The 21801-nt window shown below is 37.5% G+C and overlaps 1 protein-coding gene across 1 annotated transcript in view; it reads right to left on the bottom strand.

The window, feature by feature from the left end:
- The window catches only part of NT1 (Neurotrophin 1), an 86177-nt gene that overhangs the window by 9710 nt on the left and 54666 nt on the right, over positions 1–21801 (bottom strand). The window contains exon 7 of the mRNA XM_068226826.1: positions 20979–21102. Within this exon, the coding sequence (XP_068082927.1) occupies positions 20979–21102 (124 nt within the window). The remainder of the gene's footprint in view (positions 1–20978; positions 21103–21801) is intronic.

The raw sequence follows: 21801 nt of genomic DNA, 5'->3' as shown, positions 1-21801 counted from the left end.
AAGAAGTACGATGCAGTGACCATTCTCTACAAAATGATAAATGGTGGAAATAATCGTTATGAATTCCTGACACATTTAAAATTTCATGTTTCCCATAAGGTCAATAGTGGAAGAAATTTAACCTTTCAGGCTGAGAAGGCGCACTTCTTTAAATTCCTCTATTCACACCCACTATGTCAACTATATATAGCAATGCAATTCGTAAAAATCACTATTTGGAATTCAACTCAAGAACTGAAACCTTCATGATAGATTTTAGCGTATCAGGAAATGTAAATACATTTCATCATTTCCGACTTAAAATTTTATGAATACCTGTGCATTCATCATTGCCTTAATAATGTGAATACTTTCCGTTATGTTGTACCATGTTGTACGAAGCCTTCACTTAGCCTACACTAAACCTAGGTTAACAAATGCATCAAACAAATACAATATCAAGTTACCAGGAAATACTGTAAGGAAAATCCAACCTATAAAACAATTACAACTGTATTAGGAATTTAATAATAAATGTATTAACTTATAACAATAATCGCCATAAAAATCCTAACATTAATAACAATCCCAAATAAACAGAAAGTAAATATTCCTTACACTGCTTTTAAAAATAATGCGAATTTTTATCTAGGTCCACTCAACCGCACAAAATCCTGCCGTTAGCTAAAATCGAAGAACCCGCCACATTAGATACCCACCAAATAGGGTAAACCTGTACAAAACTGGCCATGAAATGGAGACATACATAGTGTCTGGCTCGTAGACATCTCTGAGATCCGATTTCTAGATCGACGCATAGCACATGAACAACAAATAACGTTAGAAATTGTTTCTAGAAGGTAAAGGAGTTGCTATCTTCCCAATAAACCAGTTAATAAGAACAGAATATACTCCCATCTCCCAGTTTCGAATCACCCGAGACTGGGCAGGGAATAATCATTGATTGTAATCTAAAATGTGTTTTGATACAACATTCTTTTCCTTATTACTGTTTACCTATTACTACATTAAACATTACAATTAATATTATTAAATACGGTATTTCATCTAATTTCTAAATTGTAGTTTTCTTCTTTAAGTTGTACTTATTTTTGTCCTAGACGTTAGCAATGTTATATAGTCTAGGAAAAACATGTATCTTACTCTCCCTAAGTCGTATTAGTGCTTACTAGCCTTTATGGAGTTATCCTAGAATTACAAAATACATTTTGAATGAATTGAATGAATGAATGAATGAGAGAATGAATTTCTACATGAATTGGTGAATGAATGACTTCATAATTAAATTGCGTTTGTATATGAATAAATGAATGAATAAACACTCTTCTCACCCAGTCACAGATAGCCACCAACTGGGGAGAGAGCATTAAATGAATGAATGAATGAATGAATGAATGATTGGACTGTGTTCCTGTAAATGTATATCCTCTCTCCCAGTCACCGGTTACCACCAACTTGGGAGAGAGTTTCGCTCACTCATTCAATTCAATCACTTAATAACATACCTCACCGCTAAGTGGAGGTTCCTGCTCCGATAGAACGATGTAGTAGCTTAGTTAGTCAAGACGCTGTGTACGGGCAGTAGGGTATAGACTGCAGTGGTTCTAATTCACCCAATGCCCTTTACCCCATTTTTTATTGCTAACTAGAACAAATTGTAAGCACAGTCACTTTTTGGAATACACTAACTGCATTAACGGGTAACAATATCGTGATACCCTTATTTCGTTTTATTTCTCTGTATAGCAGTACGTACGATAGTATTTGGTCCATTAATAGCTTAGGTAAGCATAGAGAGAAAAAGCACGTCATGAGGGAGAACTGGCCTGACTCTGCCGCAAGATCCCAAGATAACTTTTGGGATCTAGCCCTTGATGTTTGGGAAGAGGTTGCCGAGAGCAAGCAATGTATTGCTCGTCTCTTTCTTCCGTTCCTCGCATACTCCAAGTGACAATAGAAACAGAACGCCTTTATATGAGTTATTAGACGAGCTCGCGGGTGGTTCGGATTTCACGTGAAAATGTGTATTCCGATTGCTGTAAAAATATCGTCAGCAGTCGTTAACTGACAGCGGTGAGATATTCTTATTTCACAAAGCATCAGTTATCGCACTCCTCCAAGGGATTGCGACAGTTAGTAATGCTGAACGTAATAATAACCACGTTGAACACACAAAGAAGGTAGAGATATGAATTCGAACCCCAAATACAATATTTGACACTATTTATCCGTTTTACATCCTGAGCTATTATTCCAGTGGTAAGGCCGTCGATAAATCAACATATGTTCACTAAACACAACAATCCCCGTTATCTTCCTATTGCCATCAATTACTGTATAGGGCTGCCTGGCCGAGGCGGTAAAGGCGTGCTCGGTTCGCCCGGAAGGACGTGGGTTCGAATCCCCGACAGAAAGTCGGAAAATTTAAGAAACGAGACTTCCACTTCCGAAGGTGCATATGGCCCTGAGGTTCACTCAGCCTACACCAAAAATGAGTGCCAGGTTAATTCCTGGCAGCAAAGTCGGCCAGGCGTAGAGCTAACCACTCTACCCCATCACGTGCCGATGGTGGAAGCCTTTACAATGGTGGAAGCCTTTACCTTCCACTCCTCCAAGGGCCTTCTTGCCCTATACGGAGGTGTCTTTGCTTTGTTTTCAATTACTGTATAGGATTCAAAGACAAGGTCATTTACGTTATACTTAATGTAGTGAAGAACTAACATGTTTTGGGCATTAAACAATAAAATAATAAGTCTAATTCCGAGCAAGTAGGTAATAACAAAAATAAATAACGCACCTTCTCTCTATCCTTACCATTTTTCCTACGCTATTACTAGACCAAATACTATCGTACGAACTGCTATGCAATGAAAGAAAATAAATAAGGGATTACGATAACTGTTTCCCGTTAACTGCTTGTTATTACAGTATATTAGTGTATTCCTGAAAGGGACTGTCCTTACAAGTAACCATTAAAAACAGGGTACCAAGCATTGGGTGGGATTCAAACGACTGCTATGTATACCCTATGTCCCATACTGTACCCTGATGAGATAGGCCCTAGTTTCATGATTTGATTTTGATATGAGAAATACAGATATATAGAAATATTAAATGAAATACAGTGTCAGTTTTGTGTGGACGGTAGAGTTTCAACATAACCTAGACATATCGCGACTGTCAGACGCCACAGTAAGCTTGTCATTAAGGGGAAAAGGTTTCCTGGTCAAAAGATAAGAGGATTAAATCTAGAGCTCACAACAACAGAATAATGACTTCGAGGAAGTGAAAGAGTATATATTTCGGACCAAGGGCGAGTAGATGTATCACCAATACCGAGAATGTGACGTGCCAGTTTTTCCACGCACGAGGCATTTGGTGTTGTCAACGTTACAAGGAAGAGATTTCAAACTAACCGAAGCGGTGTTGACCAATGAGAAAATATATCACAGGCCCGCAGATAAACCAGCATAAGAAAAACTCAGAGTGAACTCCAGTTAGCTTCTCCGATAACAATAATTAAATTATTCCAACCACATAATTGAATAGAGGGGATTTTTGTGATATCGTTCCCATGTTGAATAATTGTAATCGTAATAAATTAAAGTAATGAATTCGTGGAAATGACCCACGCTATCTCGCCATTGGTCGAGATGAGCACGCCATCAGGGACGCCGAGTTAGCGCGCGAAAGGTGGAGGACAGAAATTAAGTGATATTTCCATGATCACCGAACGATAGGAGTTCAGAATACGACACATGAATGTGTATCGCCAGTGTATTAAGTAGGATAAAGCAAGAGATCCAAATCCACCTGCATATGCCGATTTAGGATAACCAACCCCCCTCTCCAGGAACTGACCGCGGATGACCCCGGCGGGAAACGATATCGTCCATAAAAGTCCAGTAGCGGACCTCACATCACTCAGTTCTTACCAGTCACCAGTCGTTATCGGTCACCAGTCGTGTCAGTCGTAATGGAGTAGTTGAGACTCTGACACGTTGACTCTGTAAGTCAGTACCTCGGGACGCATTCGAAGTCAGTTAAAGCTGAAAGTGCGTGAATTATTAGGAGAATGAATACGAACAGTGAAATTATCCATAGTACCGAGTGTAACTAATCAGTACAACTGTATGTTGAATTTAATCAATGTCATGTGATTAAATAATAAATAACTAACGGAACGCCGATAGTACCTTTGGAAGGCAGTGTGCGGAGCCTGAAGTAAACACCTCAAGATAGACGGTGAATAACTATCCGAGCAGGGAACCATAGGAGCTAGGCGATTATCAAGACGGCTTAGAAATAAACCAGGAAGTGCCGATTGAAGACGCGATACGCGCCGGTTCAAATGAACGACATTTCGTCGTAATGTGCCACGACGTGTGTTTCGGGCGTATATGAAGATTATATTGTGCGAGTGTCAGGGGTCTAGGAGCACCTATAAGTGTTTTTTTTGTTATTAGTATTCCTGTGTAAAATAGTGTAATAAGGTATTAATCATGGGTAGTCACCCAGAAGTGTTTTATGGTGTTAAATTTGTATTGTGCGGCATGATGGACGAGTAGATCACCATGGGGCCGTAAGGCCTATATCTCCTCCGCTACGAGACAATGGAATTCTACATAGGAATGAGGACACAATTTTGATATTGGGGAATGTTATCGCGACTAAACGGGGTTCAGTGTAAATTAATTATGGTTACTTAACATGGTCCGCTTCCCGAGTCCATGATTTTTTTTGTTAGACGGACGAATTAATTTATATTAACGTAATAATGGGTTAGATTAATTAATTTGAGTATTTGTTTGTTGTATATAATGTAAATATGGGATATATTTCTTTCAATTAATGCATGCTGTTTGTAATACTTTGAATTAAGTTCATTTCAAGAGTTAAATTCTTTTTTTTGTGCTAACCCATTTATTTGAATTTCATTCACTGCGGTGATCATTTGTATTTTAATTAGGAATAATTTCTATTAGACAGCCAGATTATGAAAGAGCCAGAGTATGGAAGATTTGTGTTGCGTACGGAAGGTCATTAAAATACTAATAATAATCATGTTTGTGAGTCGACAAAGGAAAGTAAAATAATAATAATAATATTTGGGCGTGTGCAAGTTAAAGTATAATAATAATAATGACGGTGCTTCGCGAGTTAGCCAGTGCAAATATAATAATCAAAGTGGAGATGACATGTAGCGTTAAAGACTTTCATTCGCGTAGTCATTTGATTTTACGTAAATTTTTGATTTTACGTTTTTGGACTTTAATTTAACCATTAAAATTGTGTTTAAAAGCGATATAGGCACGTGAATTAGAATGATCACGATATGTTAAAAGCCCAGAATGATTTGAGCCCATATTTAGAGTTGGAAGTCATGAGGGACGAATATCCGGCGTGAAATAAATTGAGCCGTATTGTTTGTAATGATGAAATAGATGAATCTCAAGGCCTAAGATGATATAAATGCATATGCCGGTGTTATTAGTGGTAGAATCCACGCACCGAGGATTATTTTATGAATTAAATGTTTGAAGAGTTCCGATGAAAGGAAATGGACTTCAAATTTGAAGGAATAGTTTAGCAATCGCCGGCATTGGAGGTATTTGCCCAGCCGCGATGTGCCATAGGTTGTGAGATGTGTCTTGGGAGGACAGGTGTCCCCATATAAAATTAACGGCAGTACGAAGTTGAAGGTACGGTCCCGAATACCGTGTTGTCCCGACCGATATAAAGCAGATCTTAGTGGTTCATAACGGGATTTAACATATGTGACTAAATTCTAAAGAGTGGATATTAAAATATCATCTTTCCATTTTTAATAATAATAATAACAATAATCATACTCCAAGTGAATCTTGTCTTAAATCAAGTGCTTAGTGCCAAGATAAATCGGAATCGTAAAAGGGGTTATGCGTTAAACATATTAAGAGTGGACTACCGTGTAACAGGCGAAATTAATTTTTTTAATTAATAATAATATTAAGTAAAAACTAAGCTACTTTTTTTTGTTTTTGAAGAATTTACTTTTTTTATATTTTGGACATAATAATGATGTTGGGAGATGAAATGAAAGATTTGAGATTTTTAACTAATAATAATAATAATAAATAAAATATTTGAAGAAGGAGAAGAAGAATAACCAATGAAGCTACTTTTTTTATTCTTAATTTTTTTTGATGAAAATAATAAGAGCGAGAAGTTGAAGTATTATAGCAAGGATGATTACGGGTTACGATAATCACGATTTCCACTATTAATAATAATAATACTAATAATAATAATAATAATAATAATGAAAAGTTGAAGGAGCAGAAGATAAAGAACTTGCAATAGTAATTTGAGAATAATAATTATGATGAAAGGAAATTAAGATATTTAATGGGCGATGATTCATTGTTACGAATATCATAATAATAATAATAATAATAATAATAATTATAATAATAATAATAATAATAATAATAATAATAATAATAATAATAATAATAATAATAAAAATATTTATGAGGAAGCTGATCATTATATTGTGCGGATAAATTAGGAGGAAGAACGACTCTTCGTTTGAAACGTCGGCAAGGGTTGGCATATAATCATCCCGGATGACAAATGATAATAATCAAATACAGGATTATAATTGAAATTAATGATAATAATAAATTAATTGATGGTAGTCAAAGAATATGATAATGATCAGATAAAGAATGGTAATGATATTATCTAATAATAATAGGAGGATATGCTAGGGACAGTCATCCTGTGTCGAACTGCTCTGAACCAGATGTTGGGTTTTCACGGGGAGATTGTTAGCAGTAGATACGTAAATAACCCACGGACGGCACATGTTTTCATGGTCAGAGCATAGTAATGAACCTTTCCGTACGTCTTGTCGTATTGACAAGTGAAAATATTAAAGTAGCTTTTGAGTTAATGAACTCTACCTGGTGTGTTTGTGAATCTGGAAATAATAGGCTAGAGTTTGTCCGTATTATAAATTCCCGTTTTTTCGAGGCGATAACATTTTCTACGGTGGGTGTCCGGCTCACCAGAATGTACATACCGGAAGTGTCTCATGTCCAAACGGAACGAGGAGACGACAGTAAAAAGTTACTGTCGTGCCTTCGTCCCCGAAAGAAGATCTCCAGCGGTGAAACGTCCAATCATACGGATGTGAATTCGATCCCCAGTAACCAATTGGGGCGAATTCACCAGATGTTTTACACTACCAGAGTAGTGAGGAAAAATCCAAGTATTATGTCATTTATTTTTCAGGATTAAAGTGTCCCAATGTAAATTTGTCATCATGTGTAGTATGCAAAATAAGTGAATAAATTGCTCCTCATTGCAATTTCAATAGGAAACAGCTTCCATATCTTTTCATTGTAGTTAGTCCAGTATGCCCATGGAATTTAAGTTGTCACTTCCCAGTCCTATTGTGGAGTCAAAAATTTGTATCCATGAATGAGTCGTTCCCCGTAACCTTAAATTTTCATGCCCCGTTCATCCCTGTGTTCATTTGATGCGCCGATATATATTTTTTGTGATTTTCTTTATTAATTTCTTTTTATCGTTTTCGAACTGATCACCCCTGAGATAAATGCTAGTCTGGGACTCAGGAGGTGGGCGGGTGCATAATGGCGCCCAACGTAAAAGGGCCTATTGCATCATGTTTGAGCAATGGGTGACTTTATGTTTTTTTATATATAAAAAAATAATCTGAACTTTTTGTTGTATTAGCGACGATATCATTAGCGAGCAGCTCAGTGCCCGATTTCATTATAAAGAGGCCCAGTTGTTTAACTTAAATGTAAACCCAATCGGGATATTTAATTAAATTTTGACCGCATCACGGTTAAGTTAAATAGTGGTTTTTGATATGTCAAGTAGTAAATCATGTTAAAGTAAGGTTAGTTTCGAACGGGGCTAGACTTGATAATTATACAAGAGTAGTTTATTGCTATAAAGACTCATTAAAATAATAATTCCCTATTCTATGAAATTAAAATTTATTGTGATCTAGTGAGACTCCACATAAATGTAACTATCCATGGGCAGGAATTTTATATAGGCAAAATTTATTAGGAATACTGTATTTGGTAAAAATGTGACTGAGAACCAGATTCAAGTATTAATAAAAAGATAATGGAACTGTGTAAGTTAAATGTAAATTATTTCAAGACAGGTGACTTCAAGTTTTTCATCGTGGTATTATCGATTGTTGTTGTTGTTGTCATAGTCTGGAGTGACTGATGATATATAATTCAGGCATAATAAGCACGTGATGGCAATTAATATGCATATTTGAATTACGTTATATAATAATTCGCTATGTGAAAGCGAAAAATATTGTTTTGGTTTTGAATTTGGAAATTTAAAATTTTAGAAATTATTAACGAGGATATAACCGTATGATAGGGCCAAGACCCAAAATTGTCGTAATCGTGTGCGATAGGATGAGAGGCTGATCGGCCCTCTTTTCTCATTTGATATAATGTCAGACGAAGGTGGGGAGCATCCCCAAGATGAACAGTTAGAAGGACAGGGAGAGGTGAAAGCTCTCACTTTGGAAGATTTAATGCGAGTTTTGGCTATAACTACGGAACAAATTCAGGCCGCTAATGTTTCTACTAAACAGGAACTGACATCTATAATTCAGGCCGCGAGTGTTTCACTAGAGCGTAAAATTGAGGCTAATAGACAGGAACTGACGGAACAAATAAATGCCGCTAATAGTTCATTAGAAATTAAAGTGGACAAGGTGCAGGCAGCTAGCGTTTCTTTGGAGAATAAAGTCGATATGATACAGGCTGCGTGTGAAATTAATAAAATGAAACTCACTGAACAAATAGCTGAGGTTCATGCCGCCAGTATTTCACTGGGACAGGAATTACGGGACCAAATGACCCAAGTCCAAGAGGCGTGTCATGTCGCTAAGGACGAATTGAAAGGGCATATCGACTCTTGCATTATTAGTGTCAATGAAAAGGTTGACCGATTCAGGGATGAGGCGTTACTAGAACGTAATGAAATTAAGGAGAAATTAAAGGCCAGTATTCAGGAGATTTCAGCTCAGAGGTTGGTCGACCGCGAAGATTTAAAGGCGCACATCGAAGAGGTGAGGGGTGAATGTCGCAAGGAAAACGATATCATCCGAAGCCACGTGGAAAATAAAGGTGCACATACTGCAAATACTTTGGACAGGCACGAAAAGGGAATCGATGAGTTACGAGGTGAAACTGTTCGTACCCTAGTACTAGTAGCCGGTCTCAGAAATGAAATTCAGGATATAAAGACGAATTCGGAAGATCGTAGCCGTAGACTCACACAGTGTGAGGAGGCAAATATAGCATTGTTCAGAAAGACTGATGGGTTAGCGGAACAAAGCCAGACGATCGCTGACACAGAGGTCAGAATAGTGGAACAATTTAAGGTCCACACGGGGCAGAATTCAGTGTCCAAGCAAATGTCCGACAGTAATACCGAAAGGCTTGAAGAAATTAGAAAGGATCTGGAACAAGTCAAGGCCCGGTTAGAACAGCCAGGGTCACTTCAGGACTTCCATCTCCAGTACCGAGAGTTCGAGACCCCAGACAATCAGGGCTTTCATAAAAAGGAAGGCATGCCACAAGCCGATACGACCGGACTTAAGTTTGAAGTAGGAGACGGATCGTCATCATCATCAAATGCCCTTCCGACATCTGTGGTCCACGTCATCAAAATGTCAGACGACAAACCACCTAGATACGACGCTCGAGGACATATAACCACTAAAGGCTTCATCCGCGAGATCACTATATTAGTGAAAATAAAATTCCGGCGGAGCGGCAATTACGAACTGTAGAGAAGTTTTTGGACGGAGCACCGGCAATGTGGTTCAGGGCCTTCTTATACACATTCGAGGATTTCATGGGATTCCGACAGGCGTTTTTGCAAAAATTCTGGAGTATCCAAGAACAGCAAGATCTTAGGTTGGAGTTGTATTCTAGGCGTTATTCAACATCGTCCCCAACTAAATATTCGGAGTATTTCGTATCCCAATTTCATAAGATGCGGGAATTAGACAATCCGGTAAGTGAGACAGAACTCATTAGCGCTATCGGGAAGCAGTTACCATTTGAGGTCCAGCGGATGATGATTGCGTCGAATATTCAGACTGCAGTACAAGCGGAAGCTCTGTTACGTCAATTAGATCAGACCACGTATCACTCTAACCAGAGGCAACCCAGTCCTAGAGAGCAACAGATAAATAACGTCGAGAGGCAGACGGAAACTAGAACCATCAGTACTAGAAGTCAAGGAACGAGTACCGATCCAGAACCCAAGAGGATGTATGATCCAGGATGGAGACCCCGACAATGGAATCACGGAGGAGGATTTGCGGAAGGCAACTGGCAAACGAAGCATGTTAAATTCCATGACGAAACGGGATACCGTGGATATCGGAATGGAAGGAGCGAAACTCAGCCATACCACCGAAGAAATAAGAATAACCGAAGGCATTACACGGAGGAATACCGTAGAAATGGGGATGATCGACACCCAGAAACCCAGCAGTACTTCGATGAGCTGAAGAAGGGGAAATGGAAGGAGGCAATCCAAAATCATGACCGAAAGGATGACAAGCCATGTAGTGTTTGGGACCGAGACGATGGGAAACCATACATAGAGGCGACGATACAAACTATGGAGGAGCTACATCAGGAGACCAAGCAATATTTAGAAGACAAATGGAAGAAGGAGGCAAATGGTGGTCGCAACGGGGAAAGGAACGCGCCGTTGTCACATTCTCAATATGGTAGCCAGCTAAATCCAAACGCCCCTAGATTCGAGGACGAACGACAACTCGGAGCTAGGAGAAAAACGAGAGAGATTCAATAAAGCAGAGGATGAACAAGAAGAAGATGAGGACGAAGGAGAAGATGATGAAGAAGAAGACGGAAGAGAAGAAGAAGTCCAACTGATCCATAGGCAAATAGAAGCAAGACCATGCCCAGAATGCGGAGAGATCGACAGTGATGTCCAAGATTTCGTTAACAGGATCCACATGATTCAACGAGAGAATGAAGAATTGAGACTCAATAACCACAATCTGCGGGACGAGATCAGTCACCATCGAAAAGGAACGAAAGCAGTAATCAAATCATGATGAAAGTATGATGCGGATATATAAAAGAATCTCATGATTATCACAAGATTTTTTTTTACCGAGCAACAGGAAAATGTACCCTGATGAGATAGGCCCTAGTTTCATGATTTGATTTTGATATGAGAAATACAGATATATAGAAATATTAAATGAAATACAGTGTCAGTTTTGTGTGGACGGTAGAGTTTCAACATAACCTAGACATATCGCGACTGTCAGACGCCACAGTAAGCTTGTCATTAAGGGGAAAAGGTTTCCTGGTCAAAAGATAAGAGGATTAAATCTAGAGCTCACAACAACAGAATAATGACTTCGAGGAAGTGAAAGAGTATATATTTCGGACCAAGGGCGAGTAGATGTATCACCAATACCGAGAATGTGACGTGCCAGTTTTTCCACGCCCGAGGCATTTGGTGTTGTCAACGTTACAAGGAAGAGATTTCAAACTAACCGAAGCGGTGTTGACCAATGAGAAAATATATCACAGGCCCGCAGATAAACCAACATAAGAAAAACTCAGAGTGAACTCCAGTTAGCTTCTCCGATAACAATAATTAAATTATTCCAACCACATAATTGAATAGAGGGGATTTTTGTGATATCGTTCCCATGTTGAATAATTGTAATCGTAATAAATTAAAGTAATGAATTCGTGGAAATGACCCACGCTATCTCGCCATTGGTCGAGATGAGCACGCCATCAGGGACGCCGAGTTAGCGCGCGAAAGGTGGAGGACAGAAATTAAGTGATATTTCCATGATCACCGAACGATAGGAGTTCAGAATACGACACATGAATGTGTATCGCCAGTGTATTAAGTAGGATAAAGCAAGAGATCCAAATCCACCTGCATATGCCGATTTAGGATAACCAACCCCCCTCTCCAGGAACTGACCGCGGATGACCCCGGCGGGAAACGATATCGTCCATAAAAGTCCAGTAGCGGACCTCACATCACTCAGTTCTTACCAGTCACCAGTCGTTATCGGTCACCAGTCGTGTCAGTCGTAATGGAGTAGTTGAGACTCTGACACGTTGACTCTGTAAGTCAGTACCTCGGGACGCATTCGAAGTCAGTTAAAGCTGAAAGTGCGTGAATTATTAGGAGAATGAATACGAACAGTGAAATTATCCATAGTACCGAGTGTAACTAATCAGTACAACTGTATGTTGAATTTAATCAATGTCATGTGATTAAATAATAAATAACTAACGGAACGCCGATAGTACCTTTGGAAGGCAGTGTGCGGAGCCTGAAGTAAACACCTCAAGATAGACGGTGAATAACTATCCGAGCAGGGAACCATAGGAGCTAGGCGATTATCAAGACGGCTTAGAAATAAACCAGGAAGTGCCGATTGAAGACGCGATACGCGCCGGTTCAAATGAACGACATTTCGTCGTAATGTGCCACGACGTGTGTTTCGGGCGTATATGAAGATTATATTGTGCGAGTGTCAGGGGTCTAGGAGCACCTATAAGTGTTTTTTTTGTTATTAGTATTCCTGTGTAAAATAGTGTAATAAGGTATTAATCATGGGTAGTCACCCAGAAGTGTTTTATGGTGTTAAATTTGTATTGTGCGGCATGATGGACGAGTAGATCACCATGGGGCCGTAAGGCCTATATCTCCTCCGCTACGAGACAATGGAATTCTACATAGGAATGAGTACACAATTTTGATATTGGGGAATGTTATCGCGACTAAACGGGGTTCAGTGTAAATTAATTATGGTTACTTAACATGGTCCGCTTCCCGAGTCCATGATTTTTTTTTTGTTAGACGGACGAATTAATTTATATTAACGTAATAATGGGTTAGATTAATTAATTTGAGTATTTGTTTGTTGTATATAATGTAAATATGGGATATATTTCTTTCAATTAATGCATGCTGTTTGTAATACTTTGAATTAAGTTCATTTCAAGAGTTAAATTCTTTTTTTTGTGCTAACCCATTTATTTGAATTTCATTCACTGCGGTGATCATTTGTATTTTAATTAGGAATAATTTCTATTAGACAGCCAGATTATGAAAGAGCCAGAGTATGGAAGATTTGTGTTGCGTACGGAAGGTCATTAAAATACTAATAATAATCATGTTTGTGAGTCGACAAAGGAAAGTAAAATAATAATAATAATATTTGGGCGTGTGCAAGTTAAAGTATAATAATAATAATGACGGTGCTTCGCGAGTTAGCCAGTGCAAATATAATAATCAAAGTGGAGATGACATGTAGCGTTAAAGACTTTCATTCGCGTAGTCATTTGATTTTACGTAAATTTTTGATTTTACGTTTTTGGACTTTAATTTAACCATTAAAATTGTGTTTAAAAGCGATATAGGCACGTGAATTAGAATGATCACGATATGTTAAAAGCCCAGAATGATTTGAGCCCATATTTAGAGTTGGAAGTCATGAGGGACGAATATCCGGCGTGAAATAAATTGAGCCGTATTGTTTGTAATGATGAAATAGATGAATCTCAAGGCCTAAGATGATATAAATGCATATGCCGGTGTTATTAGTGGTAGAATCCACGCACCGAGGATTATTTTATGAATTAAATGTTTGAAGAGTTCCGATGAAAGGAAATGGACTTCAAATTTGAAGGAATAGTTTAGCAATCGCCGGCATTGGAGGTATTTGCCCAGCCGCGATGTGCCATAGGTTGTGAGATGTGTCTTGGGAGGACAGGTGTCCCCATATAAAATTAACGGCAGTACGAAGTTGAAGGTACGGTCCCGAATACCGTGTTGTCCCGACCGATATAAAGCAGATCTTAGTGGTTCATAACGGGATTTAACATATGTGACTAAATTCTAAAGAGTGGATATTAAAATATCATCTTTCCATTTTTAATAATAATAATAACAATAATCATACTCCAAGTGAATCTTGTCTTAAATCAAGTGCTTAGTGCCAAGATAAATCGGAATCGTAAAAGGGGTTATGCGTTAAACATATTAAGAGTGGACTACCGTGTAACAGGCGAAATTAATTTTTTTAATTAATAATAATAATAAATAAAAACTAAGCTACTTTTTTTTTGTTTTTGAAGAATTTACTTTTTTTATATTTTGGACATAATAATGATGTTGGGAGATGAAATGAAAGATTTGAGATTTTTAACTAATAATAATAATAAATAAAATATTTGAAGAAGGAGAAGAAGAATAACCAATGAAGCTACTTTTTTTATTCTTAATTTTTTTTGATGATAATAATAAGAGCGAGAAGTTGAAGTATTATAGCAAGGATGATTACGGGTTACGATAATCACGATTTCCACTATTAATAATAATAATACTAATAATAATAATAATAATAATAATAATAATAATAATGAAAAGTTGAAGGAGCAGAAGATAAAGAACTTGCAATAGTAATTTGAGAATAATAATTATGATGAAAGGAAATTAAGATATTTAATGGGCGATGATTCATTGTTACGAATATCATAATAATAATAATAATAATAATAATAATAATAATAATAATAAAAATAAAAATATTTATGAGGAAGCTGATCATTATATTGTGCGGATAAATTAGGAGGAAGAACGACCCTTCGTTTGAAACGTCGGCAAGGGTTGGCATATAATCATCCCGGATGACAAATGATAATAATCAAATACAGGATTATAATTGAAATTAATGATAATAATAAATTAATTGATGGTAGTCAAAGAATATGATAATGATCAGATAAAGAATGGTAATGATATTATCTAATAATAATAGGAGGATATGCTAGGGACAGTCATCCTGTGTCGAACTGCTCTGAACCAGATGTTGGGTTTTCACGGGGAGATTGTTAGCAGTAGATACGTAAATAACCCACGGACGGCACATGTTTTCATGGTCAGAGCATAGTAATGAACCTTTCCGTACGTCTTGTCGTATTGACAAGTGTAAATATTAAAGTAGCTTTTGAGTTAATGAACTCTACCTGGTGTGTTTGTGAATCTGGAAATAATAGGCTAGAGTTTGTCCGTATTATAAATTCCCGTTTTTTCGAGGCGATAACATTTTCTACGGTGGGTGTCCGGCTCACCAGAATGTACATACCGGAAGTGTCTCATGTCCAAACGGAACGAGGAGACGACAGTAAAAAGTTACTATCGTGCCTTCGTCCCCGAAAGAAGATCTCCAGCGGTGAAACGTCCAATCATACGGATGTGAATTCGATCCCCAGTAACCAATTGGGGCGAATTCACCAGATGTTTTACACTACCAGAGTAGTGAGGAAAAATCCAAGTATTATGTCATTTATTTTTCAGGATTAAAGTGTCCCAATGTAAATTTGTCATCATGTGTAGTATGCAAAATAAGTGAATAAATTGCTCCTCATTGCAATTTCAATAGGAAACAGCTTCCATATCTTTTCATTGTAGTTAGTCCAGTATGCCCATGGAATTTAAGTTGTCACTTCCCAGTCCTATTGTGGAGTCAAAAATTTGTATCCATGAATGAGTCGTTCCCCGTAACCTTAAATTTTCATGCCCCGTTCATCCCTGTGTTCATTTGATGCGCCGATATATATTTTTTGTGATTTTCTTTATTAATTTCTTTTTATCGTTTTCGAACTGATCACCCCTGAGATAAATGCTAGTCTGGGACTCAGGAGGTGGGCGGGTGCAATACATGGTGCAAGCTATTACAATCCTCTGTCGGAGAAGGTCGCATAACTACCACTTAGCCATGAAGAATATTATTAATGGGTTTATCGGAAAGATAGCTGCTCCTTTATCTTCTACAAACAATTCGTCGATTTAGAAATCGGATTTCAGTGATGTCTACAAGCCAAATAGTGTGTATGTTTCCGTTTCATGGCCAGTCCTTTATAGGTTTACCCTGATTGGTAGGACACTAATGTGACGGATACTGCCATTTTAGCTAGCGGCCAAATTTTGTGCATTTGAGTGTACATTACAATGTAAAATGTATTCATCATCACTGTTTGTTATTACAATATAATATATTAGTAGCTTATATAGAATATTGAAAATGAATGAAAACCTACCACCTGTTTTCCAGTCATTGACTAGGTCAGGGATGTAATGCATGAAGCAGATATAAAAGGCTGTTAGTGCGATGGGGTCGCCACTCCCAATGTGATTTATTAATGACTGATATAGGCCTGTGTTATGAAATGATAATGGAGAGTGTTGCTGGAATGAAAGATGACAAGGAAAACCGGAGTACCCGGAGAAAAACCTGTCCCGCCTCCGCTTTGTCCAGCTCAAATCTCACATGGAGTGACCGGGATTTGAACTTCGGTATCCAGCGGTGAGAGGCCGACGTGATGCCGTCTGAGCCACGGAGGCTATATAAAATATTATTAGTGTTAATATTAATATAATATTTGGTATTACAGTATATAATTTGGCACCAAAGCCTAAGAAATACAATAACAACGACATACTGTAAGCGGGGTGAAAAAATACTGTTGCGAACAATAACTAAACAAAGAAATACTATGCTATAATACAATGAAGAGTATAAACATAGGCCTATGGCGATATCGTACGGTCTCAGCCACAGAAATGCAAGACTTCTGATTTAATGCCGCCTGGGTGACTTGGAGTTAAATTTCGTCCTTCTGTTCTCACTAACATTTCGCACACAGGAGTTAACTATAGTGAGCACTAACAGAATTGAGTTATACAGTCAGTGAGTGCAAAACTTCCTTAGCATCACCTAGGAAGGAAATATTTTCTTAAACGTGCAGATTTCCTGTTATATAATACAAGTGAACGATAAGATATTTTGAAATTTTAAATTATGTGTAAGTGAAAATTCTTTATGCTAGTAGCTTTACGTCGCACCAACACAGATAGGTCTTATGGCGACGATGGGACAGGGAAGGGCTAGGAGTGGGAAGGAAGCGGCCGTGGCCTGAATTAAGGTACAGCCCCAGCATTTACCTTGTATGAAAATGGGAAACCACGGAAAACCATCTTCAGGGCTGCCGACAGTGGGATTCGAACCTACTATCTCCCGAATACTGGATACTGGCCGCACTTAAGAGACTGCAGCTATCGAGCTCGGAAAATTATTTATGTTTACTAATACATTCGCTAGTACGTCTTTCTAGCAACTGTTTTCGAAAGTCGAGTTTTAATTGTGAGTACCATTCAAGTTTTGCATTCATAGAGAGGAGTTCCACTTGTAAAGCTCTTCAGCCACTTGTTCATCTTTTGGTAGGCTTAACACTCTTCATGTGTCTCCAGTCACTGGCGTTACCCGACCAAGGAAACATTTTTAAAAAATATTTATCAATAGGTTTTTTTTTTTTTTTCAGAATAAGTAGATCTGCTATGTGTGAGTCTGTCAGAAATTTAACATAATTCTGTTTAGATGTTCAGGTGAAGATTAGTATAAACCATGAATCTGTTTGCAATCTTCAGAAAAGCCAAGAAATTTTTGTTATTCATCTCTGTTTTATAGACGAGGAACTTGTTAGTGTTAATTTTAAAAAGTGTATCACAATTTGTTGTAATTTGAAATCGTTTCTCTTTCATATTACAACGTGAACGTCAACCATCTTTAATATCGGACTAGAAGCTGTCTTTATATTTCAAGAGCCTCAGAAAGGTATAAAACTAAATATTTCCTTAAGCCTCCTCATTCAAGTGACATCTTGTTGCATGCAGAATTCTAATATACTGTCCGGCTCCATGGCTAAATGGTTAGCGTGCTGGCCTTTGGTCACAGGGGTCCCGGGTTCGATTCCCGGCAGAGTCGCGAATTTTAACCATCGGTGGCTAATTTCGCTGACGCGGGGGCTGGGTGTGTGTGTGTGTGTTGTCTTCATCATCATTTCATCCTCATCAAGACGCTCAGGTCGCCTACGGGAGTCAAATCAAAAGATCTGCACCTGGCAAGCCGAACATGTCTTCGGACACTCCCGGCAATAAAAGCCATACGCCATTTCATTTGTGATATACTGAGTAGAGCATTCTTACCTATTCATTCCGTATCAAGAGACTGTTCAAATCTTTATGCATATAAATGCATCCTTAGGCACCTACCGCAGCTGAATGAACGGATTTTATGTAATGCGAAGTTATCGAAAAGAAAATGTGTGAAGTGGTACACAGAAAGAAACACAGGAATAGTAACACTCACAAACATAGATAAGAACTGTGAAATTAATATTAATGTAGTTAATGATATTAGCAGGTATTTAAAACGAAAGGGATTTAGTAAGATGATATCAGTAGTAGTATTTTTAAATATTATGTTTTAACTAGTGTTTGTATGTCTACCCTTCATGAGGAATGCGTAGCGGTTTGGTATTACAGCATATGGTTTGGCACCATAGTCTGAACTCCATTTCATGTATCTCAAACGTCAGCTTCACATTACAATTACTCGGGATTGAATTAACGTATTAGAATGTAGCAAACGAAATTATAATCTTTGTTCCTGCTTTCAATATGCTAGAGATAACAGGTTTTTATTTACAAATACTGAAGTATATGTTGAAAATTATACTTCCTTACATTTTAAATTAATGGTATCCTCTAATTTCTTGAGCCCCTCTCGTAAAGTTCTGTCTGTGAAAGTAGTTTTTCGAAGTTCCTTGTTGTTTAAGAAATATTGCCTGTGGAAATGTTAGGTACTCATCCTGTATATGGTGATAGGAACATGTAAAGGAACACAATGACACTTTAGTGAGGGGATATGGGAAAAATAACAAGAGCGACAAAGACGAGCATTGAAACGCAAAATGACATGAGCAGTCTCCACATCTTTATACACTCCCGTCTTCAAACAGAATAGACTCTCTTCAATACTAGTTCTTTTATACCCATCTCCTTTCAGCCCCATTGAGCCTGTTCCTGCTTCTCCAGCTTCATCATGAGGGCGGAAATTGTGTCATTAGGTCACCGTGGTCGTCCTATTATGTGTTACATTTCATGTTACTATCCCTCTATATATAACCTTATTTCACACTTGTTCGTTCCTATCTAATACTTATATTATTCCGTTTGGATTATTTTCTCCCGTTATGTTTATGCCACGTTCCTAATCTTTTACTACCTGTATTTATTTTCATCACGTTTCTTCCCTTATCTGGCTTCCCTCTATTTCTGCACTTCCCACATCAAGACTGAAGAGGAGTGTTGAAACCCGTCCTTCTGATGAAGCAGAAATGATCTCGTCGGGGGCTGAGAAGAGAAGGATGTAGTAAAACTACGGCCGACAAGAAGCGGCAGTTTATGAAGATGTGAAAGTTATCCCTGTCTCCTCTTTCTATTGCTTCATCTTCCCACATTGACCTGTTACTGTATTGTCCTATTAAGTGTCCCGTTTCACCTTTATATCTCTCCATATGTATGGTATTGTAACCATGAAATGTAGCATAGCCTACGTATTATACACAGTTGTCCATGCGGTGCAAACAAGAGGAGACGTCACTACTCTATTTCGCAAATATCACTGGATTTGCTGTGTATAAAGATATGAACGAAACGAAGCTACCGTGCCTCTACTTTCCTAATTTAGTCTATACAGGGGAGTATAGTGAAAAGCAACAGGTTTGCAAGCGAACCATCTTACCTAAACAATAATGTCACTGCAAAATATGTTGAATTTTTTCTTCCTCATTGGATGATTATATATCTTCATTTTCCTTGTTTTCCCACGACCGTTAATTGTTAACATTAATACATTTAATTTTAAAGTTTGAATCACTCAGTTTCTTATAAATTCGATTTCACCTTTAGTTTTCTTTCTTATGTACCCACCAAGATACACGAGTGGACACACACCCGAGATCTACAAGAGTTAGTAATTAACTGAGCAATAATCAAGTTGCAAGGTCATTCTTAATATGCACACTTATCTACTCTATCGGAGGCCTAGTGGCATAGTCACTGGCTTCTCATCAATGTGGCCGCGGTGTTAATCCCGGCCAATGGACGTGGAATTTTAGAAATGAAAATTACGTACATGAGTTCGGATTCCACGTAAAACTAGAGTTCCCGTAGCTATGATCACGATATCAATATTTTCCTAAAACTAACTTTGCTTTTTAGTACACGTTGTGCAGGTCTTTTATTTTATTGAAGTATCAGCAGAACATTTAACATTACTCTTAAGTGTAAGTACCCTAAAGAAGGAACGTGGTTTTGAGTGACTATAAATGATGAGATGAACTGAGAACTAATATAAAACCTGTGTCCCACTTAAACGTTTTACTGGCAGTGAGATCTGTTTTCTATCATCTTCTACAAAATATGTTATCTGGTTTCAGAGCTTATAATAATAATAATAAACAATATTATCTTACTCTCATAAATTAATATTAAATAAAATGCATTGGGGGAAGGAGGTTCTTCTGTGAACATTTAACTCGTAATCGCATTAAGATTACTTAGATACATACATACATACATACATGCATACATACATACATACATACATACATACATACATACATAGGCCTACATACATTACATACATACATACATACATACATACATATATACGCTGGAGCGAGGGGTATACTTTGTTCAAACTATTAAAACGTAAAAGACAGGGGTATTGCTTTGTGAGATGAATATTTATCAAAACCTCTGGTAAGACATACTTTAGAAGTTTTATACTGATGAAGATACTGTTCTGAAATAATGGCTGATAGATTTTTTTAACTATACACTTTATGTTTAAATATAATATCAGCATAAAATTATATGAACTATTAAATTTAAATCTTGTGGGGAATATTTAATTTCCATACATACTTCTCTTCTCAGACCGGGAATAAATGTTTTGCAATCATTATACAATATATGTCAAAAATGCATACCTTAAATATGTCCATATGTAAGCCACGTGACTCATCCCAAGTTAGAAGGCGGTGGTAATTGAAAATCTGTGTACACGTAGACCGGAAGTTCTCAGAGATAAAGGAACACGAATCGTGTGGCTTTCTGTAACAAAGCATAATAGATTTTGTATGTGAACAAGAAACATTGTAGAAAATGTGACAATTTTAATTCCTCCGAAAACCTAGTGGAGCATAAACTAACAAGATTATCATTAGTGATAAAATTCATATTTTCTGTTTCCATATTCTAGGGGTAGGAAACTGAGACAAGCTGTTCCCTGAAATTAATCCTGTCAAATAAAATCTAGGCTAGTTATAGTGTAAAGGAAGGCTGGTATAGTTCCGTGATTCTCTTGTGTCATTTATACTGTAGGATGCAATTGTTGAAGCTCGACAGTTGAGAACAAAAATGACGTGCCACAACCAATTTGATAAAATTTATCGCCAGCGATCTCAGTAATTGACAATAGCAATAGTGACGTTAGAGTGACAGACTTTTGTAAATAACATTACGTAACATCGACTTCAACTAGGATTGAACTAGCTATCCTGGGAACAGAGGGACAATGATTTACCGACTGTGACACTGAGAAAGTCCAGCCATTGATAATTTAATGTAAAATGTTTTTAAAGCATTTCACGATCCATATATCGATAGACTGACGTAGAGAGATAAAAGTGTTAAGAAATCAGTAACAATTACACTACGGAAGTACTGTTTCGCAGGTTCATTTTGTGAATTTCAACTGAATGATGATGACATCTAATTTTAGACTAGGGTAACGCATATTTATTATGGAGG

Source organism: Anabrus simplex, chromosome 1 (assembly GCF_040414725.1).
Source record: "Anabrus simplex isolate iqAnaSimp1 chromosome 1, ASM4041472v1, whole genome shotgun sequence".
Taxonomy (NCBI): Eukaryota; Metazoa; Arthropoda; class Insecta; order Orthoptera; family Tettigoniidae; genus Anabrus; species Anabrus simplex.
The sequence above is the reverse complement of the archived record's forward strand: the minus strand, read 5'-3'. Positions and strand labels throughout refer to the sequence as shown.